General features: G+C 47.1%; 1 protein-coding gene across 1 annotated transcript; it reads left to right on the top strand.

The window, feature by feature from the left end:
* Positions 1-10,457: 10,457 nt before the first annotated feature.
* LOC309876086 (interferon-induced very large GTPase 1-like) lies at positions 10,458-17,792 on the top strand (the record flags this gene model as incomplete). Its single annotated transcript, XM_082755993.1, has 1 exon — positions 10,458-17,792. The coding sequence occupies one exon, from the start codon at positions 10,458-10,460 to the stop codon at positions 17,790-17,792; it is 7,335 nt and encodes a 2,444-aa protein (XP_082612119.1).

Genomic DNA, 17,792 nt, shown 5'->3' with positions numbered 1-17,792 from the left:
GGAGGGCTTTTCCAACCTTCATGATTCTAGGATTCTACAGGAAAGCTGTGGTGGGACTCTTTATCGGGACGTTTAGCAATAGGACAAGGGGTAATGGCTTTAAACTAAAAGAGGGGAGATTTAGCTTAGAAACAAGGAAGAAAATCTTTAATATGACAGCAATGAGGCACTGGCATAGGTTTCCTAGAGACGCTCTGGATACCTGTCGTGGTTCAGCTCGAGTGGGCAGCTGAGCTCCACCATAGCCGCTCTCTCACTCCCCTCCTCAAAATGGTCTGGAGAACATGTGAGTGGCTCTGCCTGCACCACCGCAGTGGGAGGGGGTGTTTACTGTGCACTTTTCCTGCAATCCTGTTGCAAACCCAATGACCAGAGTCCCCTGAAGAACTGTCAAGAGTGGTGATTCATTATAATGCTTTGTAGCCTTTGCTAATAAACTGTTTGAGTTGGACTGGACTGCTCTCTGCATGCTTCATTTCAAGGTGAGCTACAATTATCCTAGAATCATAAAAGCAGAATGGTTTGGGTTGGAAAGGACTTTGAAGATCATCTAGCTCATGCAAGTTGGGGCACATCTTAACCTAGGACATATACCTAATAACCACAGAGTTAAAATCACTGTCTAAATCCCAAAAAAACAGAATAGCCAAGTTCCCCACAAATGTCCACCTGCTCGCAGACCCCTCTGTCCTTTCTGCAAGTGTGACAAGTATTGCTGCAGGGAAACTGTTCTTTTGCCACAGTCAATTCTTTTTCCATAGCAGCTGATAAAACCGGTACGTGCTAATGCTGCCTTTGCTCTTCATCTGGCACTTGGTCTTGATCTTGGCGGTATGACTGCTTGCTACCGGAATATTTTTCTAGTTTGCTTTAAGACAAAGCTGGTGTAAATACTTACGGCAAGAAAGGAAGAGGACTTTGACTTTATCACACAGCAAGGGAATCGCTGAGCAGCAGCATGAGAAGCACTCCTTAGTTCGCCCAACGTTGCAGCAATTACATTTAGTTTTATTGACATGGTTTAAGTCATAATCATTACAAGAAGATTTTGTGGTTATCCTCGTATTATGTTCTAAAATGCAAAGCACTTGCAGTTTCTCCTTCATACCAACCTAGCCTAACATTACTCCAGTTCAGCGAGTGCATTCTGCTTTGTAACTTCCTGCCACGAAGCAGGGATTTCTCCTTTGCCATGAAATTTCCCATTGTAGTGTTGTTCTAGCTGTGTCCTGAAAGACGACACAAACCATTTCCAGTATGCTTGCATGGTTGGGTCAGGAGGAATGCTCCAAGTGGAATAGGGATGTCCTGCATCCCAGTATTTCTTGTAGGGGATTGTGTCTTCACCAATCCTGAATAAGCAGTCACTTGAAACACTGCTAGAACAAATATCAATGACTAGGTTGTCTGTTTTATGCCATTTAGATTCTCTCTTTTCATACCATATGCATCCTGTCAAAACTTGTGGACGATGGAAGACAGAAAGAGCAGTCTGGTGTTGGGACGCGTTGCCCAGGGAGGTGGTGGAGTCACCGTCCCTGGGGGTGTTTAACGAGAGGTTGGACGTGGTGCTTGGGGACATGGTTTGGTGGGTGACATTGGTTGGACCAGATGATCTTTGAGGTCTTTTCCAACCTTAATAATTCTGTGATTCTACAGGAAAGCTGGGGAAGGAATTTATCAGGAAGTGTAGCAATAAGACAAGGGGTAATGGCTTTAAACGAAGAGGGGAGATTTAGATTAGAAATGGGGAAGAAAATCTTTACTATGAGGTCTTTACCATGAGGGCAGTGAGGCATTGGCACAGGTTTCCTAGAGATGCCGTGGATGCCAATCCCTGGAAGTGTTCAATGCCAGGTTGAACGGGGCTTTGAGCAACCTGATCTAGCCGGAGGTGGCCCTGCCCATAGCCGGGGCGGGGGGGAGGGTTTCAAATGAGATGATCTTCGAAGTCCTTTCCAACCCAAACCATTCTGATTACAATCTGTATTCTCTTAAAACTTGTGGACGATGGAAGACAACCCGGTGGTCTCCGTCATGCTTTGGCATAGTGTTAGTGCAAACAGCCCCACAAAATGGACACTGCTCCTGGCACCCTGCAAACTGCTCAGCCACTATTGTGTGAGGCTGCCTTTCAAAGGAGCTCATACAAAGGAACTCATACTTCCTCAAACTCTTTCCTGAGATCATCAATAATGGGATACAGTGCTTCTGTCATGGCATTATTCAGGAACTCTGTGTCTGTTATCTCCTGATGTTCAATGCTCTTCAGGTTGCTCCTGGGCAAGTTTAACACATCTCCGAGTGCTCTGCAGAATTCATCGAGCCAAAGAGACTTTATCCTTTCTGTCTTTTCTGTCTTTGACAACCATGGTTGATGCAAAAACAGCTGACTGAATGTTTTCAGAGTAACGAGAGAGTGAGTCTCTCAAAAAAATCTCTAGCCTTCTGTTCTTATCTAAACAGTATGTCTTGACTTTTGTCTTAATGTAATTATTTAAAAAGTCTCCTGGGGCACTAAGGTAATGCTTGAAATTTTCAAAATTTTCTTCTTCTGCTAGGTATTTCAGCATGTAAGCTTCCAGAGTGGATCTATTGCCTCTGAAATCTGGTATTTTATCCTTCACGTCTCGAGCTATGTCAAGAGCTGTCTTCTCATAGGTGGCGTGCCGAAGAGCTGTGGCAATCTTGCTGCACAGAAAGTCAGCAAATGATGTGATACAAGAGGCTCCTTGGCAGGAAATCTGGAAACATTTAAAGAAGTCTTCTCTCTTGCTGTCCAGGTGGACGACTGGATCATTTGCTTTCCTGAAGGCTGCATGCATGTCTTTAAACCTTTCTGCTGCCATTCTGCACAGGTACAGTGATAAATCCATTTTGTAATCTTTATTAAAACTGTAATTTGCAGTGGTAGGGACAGAGTTCATACCTTCCTCCACTTCATTTAGTATTTCATGAATAAAAGTTCGACTGTAATCCATTTTGTCCTTTTCCTTCTTCTCAATGTTTGCCTTCACACGCGTTATGATGCTATCTGTAATGTGGTGCATGTTGTTCACATCGGCATCGTCCAAACTCTGCAGTGGATGAAGATCTTCATGGATGACATCTCCTCTGATCGCCTTGATGAGCTTAAGAGAGAGTATCATCAGTTATGGTCTCAAATCCTGGCATTAAAGAAAAACAATGGAAAAAGTGACCCAAAAACACAATTGATGAAGAAATTAAATGCCATTTCCGATGAAATCAATGATTCATCCATTGGCGTTGAGCATATTTTGAGAGAGGTGGGGCAGAGTTATGAGGCACTGGAATCAACAACCTCCAAAGAAAAATGGTATGTCAAACTACCTGAAATTGCTGCCAATCTGATGGTTTTAGGGTATCCCATTGAGCTGATGGATGGTGATGCTTCTTACGTACCACTGCAATGGATTGGAGCCATCTTTGACAGGTTAATTGAGAAGCTAGGGGACAAGCGGGTGTTTGTGCTTTCCGTGCTTGGCATCCAGAGCACAGGGAGCCAGAGTAAACTGGATGAGAGGAAGTCTGAATATGAAAACGAGCTCCTGAGAAAGAGCAGAGAGTTGGCCCTGTCTCTAAGAGGCCAGAAATCAAGTGAAAGTAAACTGAGAGAATTCTTCAATCCTCTCTGGGTTCAGTGGCTTAATGAAGTGTCCTCTGCTGCTCCCCCTCAGGAAAAGGTGGACATCGATGTGGACATAGAAGGGGTCCTTCTAGATCACTTTAAGGAGCCTAATGAAGATAAACAAATCAGGAAGTATTCCCAAAAGACTGTCTTTTCTCTTAACATACAAAAACATGTGTCTAAGAAAAAAGGCTTCCGCATCTTTTCTAAGAGTTTGGATGATGCCGATGTGAACAACATGCACCACATTACAGATAGCATCATAACGCGTGTGAAGGCAAACATTGAGAAGAAGGAAAAGGACAAAATGGATGACAGTCGAACTTTTATTCATGGAACACTAAATGAAGTGTTTCATCACTTCAGATTGTTTCAATCACTCCAGACTGACGCTCAGGACACGTATTGGCCACAAAAGTGGCTACCCATTGCTTTCCCAATAGGGCTCCAACCAGACAGGTGGAAAAAGGTTCTGAGGTATAGCAAGACCCAGGCACGTAGTATCTTGGCTTGAGGCATTAGTCCGGGTTACCATATGTTCTGTTGAGGGAATGCGACGACCCAGGCCGACCTGAAAAACAGCCCGGGGGGGTGTGTGGGGGGGGTGGAGGGCTTGAAAGACAGCAGCTGGGAGAGAAACAGAAGCGATAAACACCCTTACAGACACTAAGGTCAGTGAAGAAGGAGGGGGAGGAAGTGTTCCAGGTGTCAGAGCTGAAGTTCCCCTGTGGCCTGTGGTGAGGACCACGGTGAAGCAGGCTGTCCGCCTGCAGCCCATGGAGTACCACGGTGGAGCACGGTCCCACGCTGCAGCCTGTGGAGGAGACCACGCAGGAGCAGGTGGACCTCCACAGAACGAGACTGCCGCCTGTGGAGGATCCCCACTGGAGCAGATTCCAGGCTGGACCTGTAGCCCGTGGAGAGGAGACCACGCAGGAGCAGGTGACCTGGCAGGAGCTGCTGCCTGTGGGGGACCCATGCTGGAGCAGTTCGCTCCTGAGGGATGGACCCCGTGGTACGGACCCATATCTGGAGCAGTTCTGGAAGAGCTGCTGCCTGTGGGCAGCCCACACAGGATCAGTTCAGGAAGGACGGCATCCTGTGGGAGGGACCCCGCGTGGAGCGGGGACAGAGAGTGACCAAGAAGGAGCGGCAGAGACCAAGTGCCATAGACTGACCACAACTCCCATTCCCCCATTCCCCTGCATCTCGTGGGGGAAGGAGGTGGAGGAGGTTGGATGGGGAGAAGGCGTTTTTGGTTTCTTTCCTTTGTTTCTCACTTCTCTAGCCTGTTCTTTTGCCTGTAATAGGCAAAAAAAATTATTATCTCCATACTCTGAATCTGTTTTGCCCATCACAGTAATTGTTGAGCAATCTCCTCATCCTTATCTGAAGCCTTGAGCCCTTTGTATCGTATTTTCTCCCCTTTTTCCTTTGAGGAGGAGGAGTGAGAGTGACTGAGGTGGAGCTCGGCTGCCCATTCGAGTAAAAGCACCACACATAACTACCTCAGAGGCAACTAGAATGTGAGCCTCCTCCACTATTTTTCCTACCTGGACTGCTTGCATTTGTAACTTGAGTTTCATGAGTTTCCCCGTGATCGGTTGCTCCCCTAGACCCCGCACCGGGCTTAAAGTTCCGTTATGTTTTCCTGGGTTGCCATGTATAATACTGACCTCTGCCCCAGCATCCACTAACGCCCTAATCAGTTGCTTGTTTATTTGGGTCCACCATGTAGTACAAAGGATAAACAGCTGTGGGTGCTGTCCAGTTACATAATTGTCCATATGTTCTGGGGTGATTAGTGTCCCAGTGGGGGTCTGTCAGGGGAATACAAAGAATTTATTAATGAGTTAGCTTGTTAACATACCAACCCCAGGGTGATGACAAGGGTACTGATGTGCACAATGCTTTTCCCAGTCATTGGTGTCATAGATACTGTTAGAAATGGCTCATTCTTCAAAATAGGATTAAATAAAAAAATGGGATTTATTAAAAGAATAGAGGTAAGCAAACAGCACTGGGTGCACCAGGAGTCTCCGCTCCACCAGGACGCACACCAGTTACATCAAGTAGCTGATTTTTATGCTCCTAGACTAATACATATTCATTTCTACTTCTAAAAAAAATAGGTTATTATAATTAGCTTTCAGGACCCAGTCCCTCCTACTGGAGCATGTGCATCAGTCTCCGGTGGTCCCTCTGGGGGTTTCTAGGGGTCTTTCATGCTGAAGGCTCGTAGTCTTCCTCTCCAAGTTTTTTTTCTCGTCCTTCCCCTTTGTACTTCCTTGGCACCGTGTCAAGTGTATACAGCATCCCCTGCAGGTCTTGTCTCCCAGCTGTCCTTCAGCTTCTTTTTTTTTCTTCTTCTTAATCTCTTGGCCACCTGGCCAGATATCAGAGGCTTGCATAGTATCCCATAACAGTCACTAGTTGTTATCAGTTGTTCTGAAACCCCCAGACATCAAAGACTTCATACAAACACAAATAGCTTTCTTATTAAAACATTCCTCACCAGCCATTCACAGGGACAGTCACACCTATATCAGTGTTAAGTTAATCTCGAAGAAGACAAAAAAAAAAGGCTGTAACTGTTAGAAATAGAAGTCCGGAATAACAAAAGCAAACAGGTTCATCAATTTGAGGAGTATTTTCTGAAGACTTGATAAATTGACTAGAATGAGGGGGAGACTGGGACACACTGCATCTGTGGTTCAAGAATTAAATTGCTAGTGCAGGACCCAAAGGCAGACAGGACTGTTCTTTATTGACGCGAATTGTTAAAACATTCCTAACAATACTTAGGCAGGTCGTGGTCGGCATCCCGTTGGTGCGGTAGGCATCAATGTCTTGCAGGTTTCCCTGGGGAGGTAACATTAACCTCGGTTGATGTTCCTGCCTCCCCCCCCCCTCCTGACACAGAGCAACTTGCTGTGTTTATGGGTTGTGCCCCTGCACAACCAAGGTAAACGACCTGATCTGATCTTCTTGGACTTTAGCAAAGCTTTTGACACAGTTTCCCATAGGATCCTACTGGACAAAATGTCCAGCATAGAGCTAAAAAAAAAAAATAAATCATACGATGGGTGAGCAATTGGCTGATGAGCAGGGCTCAAAGGGTTGACGCACACTGGAACAGGCTCCCCAGGGACATAGTCACTGCACCAAGCCTGTCGGAATTTAATAAGCATTTGGACTGTGCACTTAGTCACATGGTCTAAAATTTTGGGTAGACCTCTGTGGTGCCAGGAGTTGGACTTGATGACCCTTACGGGTCCCTTCCAACTCACGATATTCTATGATTCTATGATTCTGTGCATAATCCCAAAGTCAGGGCAGCGCACAATTGGTGGCCCTGGCCTCACAGAGCACTTGGCAATCCTTGACAGGCTACAGGGCGTGCTGTGCTGATGGCAGTATTTTTTCAATCCAGGTGACTTGCAGCCTGGTACCATACTGCTGAACAAGCAATATGTACTATCAAAGGTTAGAGTTCTGCCCTGCTACTTTCACAACAATCCCTGTTTCACATTGGACCAACCTAGCTGTTTAGTTCTAACACACACCCGTCCATTGGGATTTATTTCTTTTTCATCATTCTCTGTAAACAAATTCAATGAGACTGTTATTCTTTTTTCATAGGTCTTCAACTGCAATCCTAATTTGACTATTCAATCTCCCCCTAATTAATTTGTTCCTGCTTTGGGTACATGTAACAATTGCCAGGTGACCCTTTTAGTCTCCCAGCTTAATTCAGTAGACTCAAAAAGTGACACCAACATTCCAGACCTGTCTACCCCTGTTACTCTTAAGGCATTACTAGTCAAATTAAGTCCTGGTATCTTATAAGCTAAGGATGATTTGGCTGCCCCAAATTCTATCTACTAAGAATACAGACTCCTTATTAGGCCCCACCTCCAAATTTATCAAGGGGTCTTGGTGGGACGACTCTTCAGAGAACCTCTGACTGCCCTATTCTGAGTTTGTGACAGTGAACAATCTCTCTTCCCTTTTCAGTTCAGGGCATTCTCCTTTAAAATGACTGATCTGCCTGCATTTAAAACATCTTCTCTGTATCTGTTCCTGCTGTGGCCGGGGAGCAGGTGGCCACTTTGATTTTCCATTCCTGTTTCCTTTTTCTTCTTGATTCTTCTTCCAAAAGTGGAGATTTGTTATTAACATGTAAATTTAAGTCTTTCTCAGGCCTATATGCTGGCCAAACTACTGCAGGAGGCATTGTGGAACTGCAGGAGGCTCTTACTGCCCCATTTCTCCAGGCTGGCCGGATCCCTTGGGTCGGCTGCAGCACCCTCTGGTGTATCCCCTGCTCCTGTCAGCTTTGTGCCATCTGCAGACCTGGTAAGGGCTCCCTCTGCCCCATCACCCACATCATCAATGAGGATTAAAGTCAAACTGAACCAGACCCACTACTGACCCCAGGGTACTCTGCTGGTTACTGGCCTCCAACTAAACCAGTCCATGGCCTTTCAACCAGTTTTTGATCCACCTCATGCTGCCCATCCAGCCCAAACGCTGTCTGCTTGTCTATGAGGATCTGAGGGGAGCCAGGGTCAAAGTGCTGTCTGATAAAGCGTTCACATTTCTTACCCAGTGTGCAATACTCCAGATACACACAATAGGTCGTGATATTGGTTTTTACAGCATTTCACAAATCTGAGCGCCAAGCTGCTTTTCCACAAAGCCGGCCCGACTCTTGACTTTCCCTGATGATTTTTATAAAATTCTACACAGTAGAATTTTAAACTTATAAACTCCCCGTTACCCAGGGAGTTTGTTGAGTCCACTTCTGTGGTGGTTTTACTTGGGTGGACGGCTGAGCTCCACCACAGCCACTCTCTCGCTCCCCCTCCTCAGAGGGGAGCAGGGAGAAAATACGATGAAAAGGGCTCAAAGGTTGAGATAAGGACAAGGATATCACACAGTAATTATTGTGACGGGCAAAACAGACTTGGCATAGGGAGATAGTAAGATTTATTGCTTATTACTAAACAAGCTAGAGAAGTGAGAAACAAAGGAGAGAAACCAAAGGCACCTTCCCCACATCCACCCTCTTCCAACTCCTTCCCCCAAGCACCGCAGGGGAATGGGGGAATGGGAGTTGTGTTCAGTCTATGGCACTTTGTCTCCGCCGCTCCTTCTTGGTCACTCTCTGTCCCTGCTCCACGCGGGGTCCCTCCCACGGGTTGCCATCCTTCCCAAACTGAGCCTGCGGGGGCTGCCCACAGGCAGCAGCTCTTCCAGATATGGGCCCGTACCACGGGGCCCATCCCTGTGAGGGGAAGAAGAGGGGAAGGAGAGGGGGGGCTCTCATTATGAACACTTCTGTCCTCCCAAAGAACCGCTATATGTATTGAGGCCCTGCAACCTGGGATTTAGCTGAACGTCATTCATTGATGGGAAGTAGACAGGAATTTATTCTCTCTCCCCCTGTGCTTCCGCACAGCTTTCACTTGTGTTTATTTTTTTCTGTTTGTTTTGTTCTTTCCTTCTTTTCCTTTTTTTCCCCATTAATTAAATTAGATTAAATTAAATTTAATTAAATTAGATTCAATTAGATTAAATTAAACTAATTTAAATTCACTTATCTCGGTCCATGAGATTTTTGGGTTTTGTTTTCTTTTAAGCGTACTTACTTTTCCACACCTACTTCAAAGGAGGGGGAGTGAGAGCACGTTGTGGTGGAGTTCAGCTGCCCAGCAAAGTAAAACCACCATACCCCCCTGGCTGGGGCTTGGGATGCAGATGCCCCAGCAGCCTGGCTCAGCCCCAGCACAACCAGCAGCTGCCAAATTTCACTTTCAGGTGCTGTATCATCTAATGGCCTGACTTCCAAGAAAGAAGAAAGCCTCTCCCTGCTGTGTAAACAGGAAGCTTCAACCACTGCAGAGGCCTGGGGCTCTGTAAGGGGTGGGGTAAGAGCTGGACTTTGGCAGTGCAAGAGCTGGGCTGAGGCGGTGCAGCAGCTGGGCTGAGAGGCTGCCGGAGCTGGGCTGAGGCGGTGCAGAAGCTGCAGAGCACCAGGGAGGGCAGGTAGGTCCCCGCTGACTTGCGCTGGGCAGGGCAGGGGCCACACAGGGAGCCCCCTTTTCCCCCGGGCCTCTGGTGCCCAACCACCCTCTGGGTGAAGAACCTTTTCCTGATATCCACCCTGACCCTCCCCTGTCCCAGCTCCATGTTGTTCCCTCGGGTCCTATTGCTGGTCACCAGAGAGCAACGCCTGCCCCTCCGCTCCACTTGTGAGGAAGTTGGAGGCCGCCACGAGGTCTCCCCTCAGTCTCCTCCAGGCTGAACAATCCAAGTGACTTCAGCCGCTCCTCATATGTCTTCCCCTCTAGAAATTTTACCATCGTTGTTCCCTTAGTTAGTAGTTTTGCATGACAAGAGTGTAAGGGTATGTGGATGGCGAGAGTGTTGGCTTCATAAATGTTATCCAGTCTCCAGTCACTACTTGATGGGCCAGAGATTGCCTCTCTCCACGCAATCCCATTCTCTACCCCGTGTGGGCGAGTGCTGTAAGGATGAGAAGCCAGTGACGGATGAGACCAGTCCTGGCAGCTTATACATGGGTGCTGTTGAAGGCAGCGCCTTGTCCATGGCTATTTGTGCAGCCGTGCCAGTGGTTGCGTGTGTCTGTCTGTGTGTGCCTATCTCGGGGGTGCCCGAGGCTGGGTTCCAGCAGCAGGGCAGAAGAAATCCGTGGGCCGGGAACTATGGAGAGGCCTCTTCGAAGGGGTGGTGGCCTCCTCTAACCTGATGTAACAAAAGTCTGTTTTCCCCTTCCACAGCCATGGAGTCACAGGAGGAGAGAGCAGATGCTGGGGAAAAGGCACGAATTGCTAAGCAATTGCTGGCAGAAGCATTTGAGAAGGAAGGACTTGATGAAGAATACTGGCTCCCCAAACTGTCAGAGATATTGGGTGTTAAGTCAATAAATGCTTTGAAATATCTGCAATATGAAGACTACATTAAACTGGAGTGTGAAATACGGTCCCCCTGGGAGACCAAGGCACTCCGAAAGCTCTTGGGAATCACAGACAACGAAACAGCTGTTGATGAGCTGCAGAAGCAGCACTTGGAGATGATGAAGCAGAGACAAGAAGCAGCCAAGTTAATCCTACAGGAGCTGGAAGAAATGCAGAAGAGCCGCAGCCACAGCAAGGAAATGATAAGACAAAAAGAGACAGGACATGGGATTCCCAGGGAGTTCTGGGCACCACCAGTACTGGCACCACCAGTACCATTGCTGGATGAGCTGGTGAGCATCCAGAAGCAACTGGAGCAGCAGGAGAAGTCCATGGGGAAGAGGGAGAACGTCTCTGACGAGGAGGTCCTGAGGTGGGCATCGGGAGGCCTGGCTCTGCAGGGGATTTACCAAACCAACAGCCTGGAAGATGTGCTGGCAAAGCGAGAGCAACTCATCAGGGTCCCTGATGGCTTCATGCTCACTGGTCCAGTGCAAGGGTCGCTGCTTGAGAGGAAGGAGTTCTCCTCCTCTGCAGCAGAAGCTGCTTTCACCAAGTCCATGGAGCAGCTGGGGTTCAGCATCAGCACTTCTGCCAGTGACAGGTTCTCGGGGCTCAGTGTTGAAACAGGTGTAGATTCCGGCAAGTCCTCACAGTCAGAGGACTCCCATTGGTCACGCTCGGAGCAGACGTACATTTGCACCACCATGTACCAATACATCCCTCTGGCCTCCTACTACTTCCAAAAGGACCAGCTTCGCCTCTCAGACGCAGCCCTGCGAGAGCTGCAAGACATCGAACAGCTTCTGAGCATCACCCAGGAGGCAGACAGGTTCCACCTACTGAAGAGCAGGTGCTCCAGCTTCTTCAGCAGGTTTGGGTCCCACGTGAACCAGGGACCCCTCCACTTTGGGGGAATATTCTGGTGGAAAGCATGTGCCGGAGGTTTCAGGGCAGAGCAATGGGATGAGATGAAGCAACAAACATCTGAAGCACTGAACAGCTACGTCAGGGCTAGCTTCAGTGGCTTCAGTACCAAGTGGGGAGTGAAGGGGGATGCTTCAAACTCCAGCTCACAGGCATCATTTCGGGGAAGAGACGGAAGCAGCACCCACAGAGCAGTTCAGCTCTATGTGACCAAAACAGGGGGCCCAGCAGAGACAGATTCCCTTCCCGAGTGGAAATGCGGGCTTGTGGCCAATAACACAACCTGGTGTGTGATCGACCGGGGCTCAAAGCTGATCCCAGTGTGGGACATAATCCTGTCCAATCACAGCAGCGATTTTAAATCCTCCCATCAAATGAGCAGCAGCCTCAGGACTGTCTACGAAGAGCTAAAGAATCGCAGCACTGGTGTGATCTTTGGAGAGGAACTGGCCAGTGCCGTAGAAGAGGCCAGAGCTTTCCTGGAGCAAGTGAAGACCTGGATGGGGATGGTGGATGAAAAGAAACTGCTCATGTTGCTAGATTTTAAACAGGGTCTGAGTAACAGAACAAAGAATCACAGTGTCTGGATCAACATATGTCTGTCAGACAAAGCATTGCAGGAGTTCCTGGTGAACACTGTTTCTTATTGCCAGAAGTCTTCTCCAGAACACACCAACTACATGAAATCTCTGCTGCAGTGCCTGCTGGATCCTCACATCTATTCTGTCAAGGACTTCCCCAGGGCTTCCTTTATTATGCAGTGGGTCTTCCAGAAGGAACACACGCTTCCCAAAACTCCCAATATTTCCAGTCTTGAAGATCTCAATACGACACTGAAGCAGATGAAGGAGTATATCATGGAAGTCACCTACGCACCGGCAACTTCTGCATCTGCCATTCATGAGGCAAAGATCAAAGCCACCTTCACTGTAAGCCTGGCTGTTTCTTCCTTGCTCCAGTCTTTGCAGCAAAGGGCACAGGAAGACATAGAACTCTTAGTGCTCTTAGTTACAACCAGCATGGGATACCAAGTAGAAAGCGGCACTTTTCAGTACCTTCTTGAGTATCCAGAAATTAATTTCATGATACAGGAAATGCGCGTGGCACATAACGAGTATCAGAGCCTGAAGGAACAGGATGTTTGCAGAGCTCAGGCCTTCCTGCTGCTGACGGGTCTCACCATAACATCCAAAAACAAGAAGGTGACGCCTGAGCAGAAGAATGACCGCTTAGATTTCATGAAAGAAAAGATGAAAAACACATGGTCCACAGAGATGAAAGCTCTCCTTGAAAAGCACAATGCATTCAAAGACTGGGAGACGCTGGAAAGAGATTTGCAATCCTTCATCGATGGGCAAGTGGAGGACACATCTGGCTACCTGAAGAAAGAGGATAAAATCAAAGACATTAAAGATGCTTTTCAAAGCATGCAGCCTCCCAGTCACTGCAAACCCAAATCAGACAGCAGCAAATCCAAAGCAAGTCAAGCCACTGCAAGCCCAGAGCTCCTCAACTTACTTAAGCGTCTCGGGCTGGAAAGGTACTATCCAAGAAAAATGGGCACAGAAGATTTCCACATAATACACCAGACATCTGTACACGACAGCCAGCCCAGCAAGGACAGCGAGCTACCATTTTACTTCCTGCAAAGGCTCCTGACCATGGATTATCGGGTGAGGTACCTGACTTGCAAGAAGACGAGTAAGCCGGGAGTTGTGCCCACACCAAACACCTCAGGGGAGGAGCACGAGCCCTCTGATTCCTTTGATGACTTTCTCAGTGCCTGGGACAAAGGAGTCCCTGAATCTGCAAGCAGGGAGAGTCATGTGCACCCCATGGACCTCCAGATGGCAATTTTTCATTGTGCTGATGATTTCATGAGACAGTACCTTTCATCCAAGCTCGCTTTCTGCCAGTTTGCACTACCCCTCCTGGTACCAAACCCGGGCACTTCACAGATAGAGTTCCCTCTCTGGTCCCTCAGCCAAATCAAGAAGAGCTGGAAAGGGACGGAGGGATCGGGAGAGCAGACGAGGATTAGCAGTCACAACAACAAACTCATTTATCAAGCAGAAACGCCCATCGTGTCCTTCCTCCGCATCGGCAGCTCTCCTTCCTCTTCCAAGTCTCAGCTCCTGAATGCCCTGCTGAGCAGGAAAAAACACGACACTTTTTTCCACCGCCATTGCAAAGGCAGCACCAAAGACTGCTTCCTGATGAAAGGTGTTGTGGAGATCTCCTGGTACCTTCCCCGTGGTAGTGAAAATGACAGCTTTAACGGCCCTGTTGCTTTCTGTAACCTGCACGGAGATGCAAGGGATCACGAACACCAGCTGCAGTTTTTACAGGAGATCTCTGCCGTGAACGTGGTTCTTGTTTCGGAGTCTGATCAGAGCAACGAGAAAGGCAGGAAAATTTTACATGATCTGTGGCAGTCTCAGAGGCCTTTGGTTTGCCTTTTCACTGAGAAAGAGAGCGTTGCAGCTGGCCGATCTAGCCAAAACATAAGAATAGGGATCAAGAACAGAAATGAAGCAGAATTAGTGGGTGAGCTGACAAAAACCATCCGAGACCTAGTGGAAGGGTCGAGCACGCTTGTTAGCCTCAATGCATGCCTGAGCACAGCTCGCCAGCACGGCTTCTTAGTCGATGAAGATGCAGAAGCGTGCGTGACAGCCAAAGAAATGGCAATCATGCTGGTGAATCTGTTGAAGAAGGAGAAGTTGTCTGAGATCAAATCACAGCTACTGCCTCTTCAGGGAAAACTGTGGTACCTGTGGTGTAAAAAGGACAAAGAACTCACTCGCTTGCAGGAAAAGGGGAACAAGAGCATAGAGCATCATCGGAGCGAAATTGAATTGGAGAAGTCTGCAATACGAAGAGAGCAACTAGGCAAAGCATTTCCCCTCAATCAGCTGATGAAAACAGTCCTTGACTTTCTCCAGTCACAGCCAGACAATACCAAGAAATTCTTTCTGCAGTGGATGAAGATCTTCATGGACGACATCTCCTCTGATCACCTTGATGAGCTGAAGAGAGAGTATCATCGCTTATGGTATCAAATCCTGGCATTAAAGAAAAACAATAAAAAAAACAACCTGAAAACACAATTGGTGAAGAAATTAGATGCCCTTTCCGATGAAATCAATGATTCGTCCATTGGCCTTGAGCATATTTTGAGAGAGGTGGGGCAGATTTATGAGGCACTGGAATCAACAACCTCCAAAGAAAAATGGTATGTCAAACTACCTGAAATTGCTGCCAATCTGATGGTTTTAGGGTATCCCATTGAGCTGATGGATGGTGATGCTTCTTATGTACCACTGCAATGGATTGGAGCCGTCTTTGACAGGTTAATTGAGAAGCTAGGGGACAAGCGAGTATTTGTGCTTTCCGTGCTTGGCATCCAGAGCACAGGGAAGTCAACCCTGCTGAATGCCATGTTTGGTCTGCAGTTTAACGTCAGCGCAGGGAGGTGCACCCGGGGAGCGTTTATGCAGCTCATTAAAGTGGACGAGAAGCTCCAACAGGATTTGAACTTTGATTACCTGCTCGTTGTTGACACAGAAGGACTTCGTGCCATAGAGATGGCCAATAAGCAGTCACATAACCATGACAATGAGCTGGCCACCTTTGTCATTGGCATCGGCAACATGACTCTGATCAACATCTTTGGAGAAAATCCTTCGGAAATGCAAGACATCCTTCAGATTGCTGTGCAGGCTTTCCTGAGGATGAAACAAGTTAATATTTCCCCAAGGTGCCTCTTTGTGCACCAAAACGTGGGCGAAATAACCGCAAAGGAACAGAACATGGAAGGACAAAGACGTCTGCAGGAAATGCTGGATGAAATGACTGTGACCGTGGCCCAGCAGGAATTCTGTGACATTACCTGCTTCAGCGACGTCATCCGCTTTGACGTGAAAACCCACATTCATTACTTTGCTCACCTGTGGGAAGGAAACCCACCGATGGCACCGCCCAACCCCACCTACAGCCAGAACGTCCAGGAATTAAAGAGCAAAATTCTCCAAGCTGCCAAGAAGGAATCGCACAGCAGCGTTTTGAGGCTCTCCAGCTTGAAAGTTCATATTAGTGACCTGTGGAATGCCCTGCTGAATGAAAACTTCGTTTTCAGCTTCAAGAATTCAGTGGAGATTGCTGCCTACAAGAACCTGGAAACTGCATTTAGTCAGTGGACCTGGCAGCTGAGAAGTCACATCTTAGACTTGCAAATGAAACTGGAAAACAAGGTGCGGAATGGAGAGTTGGACAAGGTCACCACAGAACACCTTGAAAAACTGGTGCAAGAGAGACGTGATGCCATCGCCAAGAACATGGAAACATTCTTCAGTGAAGACAAAGACCGTGAAATACTGATCCAGTGGAAATGCAGCACAGAACTGAAGCTGAAAGAACTGAGCGAGTCCCTTCTTGTTGAAATGCGAAGGAAGTGTGAGAAACTTCTAGAAGTAAAGAAAAGCCAGAGTAAACTGGATGAGAGGAAGTCAGAATATGAAAATGAGCTCCTGAGAAAGAGCAGAGAGTTGGCCCAGTCTCTAAGAGGCCAGAAATTAGGTGAAAATGAATTGAGAAACTGGTTCAATTCTCTCTGGATGCAGTGGGTTACTGAAGTGTCCTCTGTTGCTCCCCCTCTGGAACAGGTGGACATCGATGTGGACGTAGAAAATGTCCTGCTAGACCACTTTAGGGAGCCTAAGGTAGATAAACTAATCAGGAAGTTTTCCCAGAAGACTGTCTTTTCTCTTGACATAGAGAAACACGTGTCTAAGAAGAAAAGTTTCATTATCTTTTCTAAGAGTTTGGGCGATGCAGATGAGAACAGCATGCAACGCATTACAGATAGCATCATAATGCGTGTGAAGGCAAACATTGAGAAGAAGGAAAAGGACAAAATGGATTACAGTCGAACTTTTATTCATGAAATACTAAATGAAGTGGAGGAAGGTATGAACTCTGTCCCTACCACTGCAAATTACAGTTTTAATAAAGATTACAAAATGGATTTATCACTGTACCTGTGCAGAATGGCAGCAGAAAGGTTTAAAGACATGCATGCAGCCTTCAGGAAAGCAAATGATCCAGTCGTCCACCTGGACAGCAAGAGAGAAGACTTCTTTAAATGTTTCCAGATTTCCTGCCAAGGAGCCTCTTGTATCACATCATTTGCTGACTTTCTGTGCAGCAAGATTGCCACAGCTCTTCGGCACGCCACCTATGAGAAGACAGCTCTTGACATAGCTCGAGACGTGAAGGATAAAATACCAGATTTCAGAGGCAATAGATCCACTCTGGAAGCTTACATGCTGAAATACCTAGCAGAAGAAGAAAATTTTGAAAATTTCAAGCATTACCTTAGTGCCCCAGGAGACTTTTTAAATAATTACATTAAGACAAAAGTTGAGACGTACTGTTTAGATAAGAACAGGAGGCTAGAGACGTTTTTAAGAGACTCCCTCTCTCATTACTCTGAAAACATTCAGTCAGCTGTTTTTGCATCAACCACGGTTGTCAAAGACAGAAAAGACAGAAAGGATAAAATCTCTCTTTGGCTGGATGAATTCTGCAGAGCACTCAGAGATGTGCTAAGCTTGCCCAGGAGCGACCTGAAGGGCATTGAACATCAGGAGATAACAGACATAGAGTTCCTGAATAATGCCATGACAGAAGCACTGTCTCCCGTTATTGATGATCTCAGGAAAGAGTTTGAAGAAGCTCGTATGAGCTCCTTTGAAAGGCAGCCTCACACAATAGTGGCTGAGCAGTTTGCAGGGTGCCAGGAGCAGTGTCCATTTTGTGGGGCTGTTTGCACTAACACTATGCCAAAGCATGACGGAGACCACCGGGTTGTCTTCCATCGTCCACAAGTTTTGACAGGATGCATATGGTATGAAAAGAGAGAATCTAAATGGCATACAACAGACAACCTAGTCATTGATATTTGTTCTAGCCTTGTTTCAAGTGACTGCTTATTCAGGATTGGTGAAGACACAATCCCCTACAAGAAATACCGGGATGCAGGACATCCCTATTCCACTTGGAGCATTCCTCCTGATCCATCCATGCAAGCATACTGGAAATGGTTTGTGTCTTCTTTCAGGACACAACTAGAACAACACTACAATGGGAAATTTCATGGCAAAGGAGAAATCCCTGCTTCGTGGCAGGAAGTTACAAAGCAGAATGCACTCGCTGAACTGGAGAAATGTTAG

This window comes from Aythya marila (genome assembly GCF_965140915.1).
Source record: "Aythya marila genome assembly, chromosome: 3".
Lineage (NCBI taxonomy): Eukaryota > Metazoa > Chordata > Aves > Anseriformes > Anatidae > Aythya > Aythya marila.
Note: the sequence above shows the minus strand (reverse complement) of the source record. Positions and strands in the feature narration are given on the sequence as shown.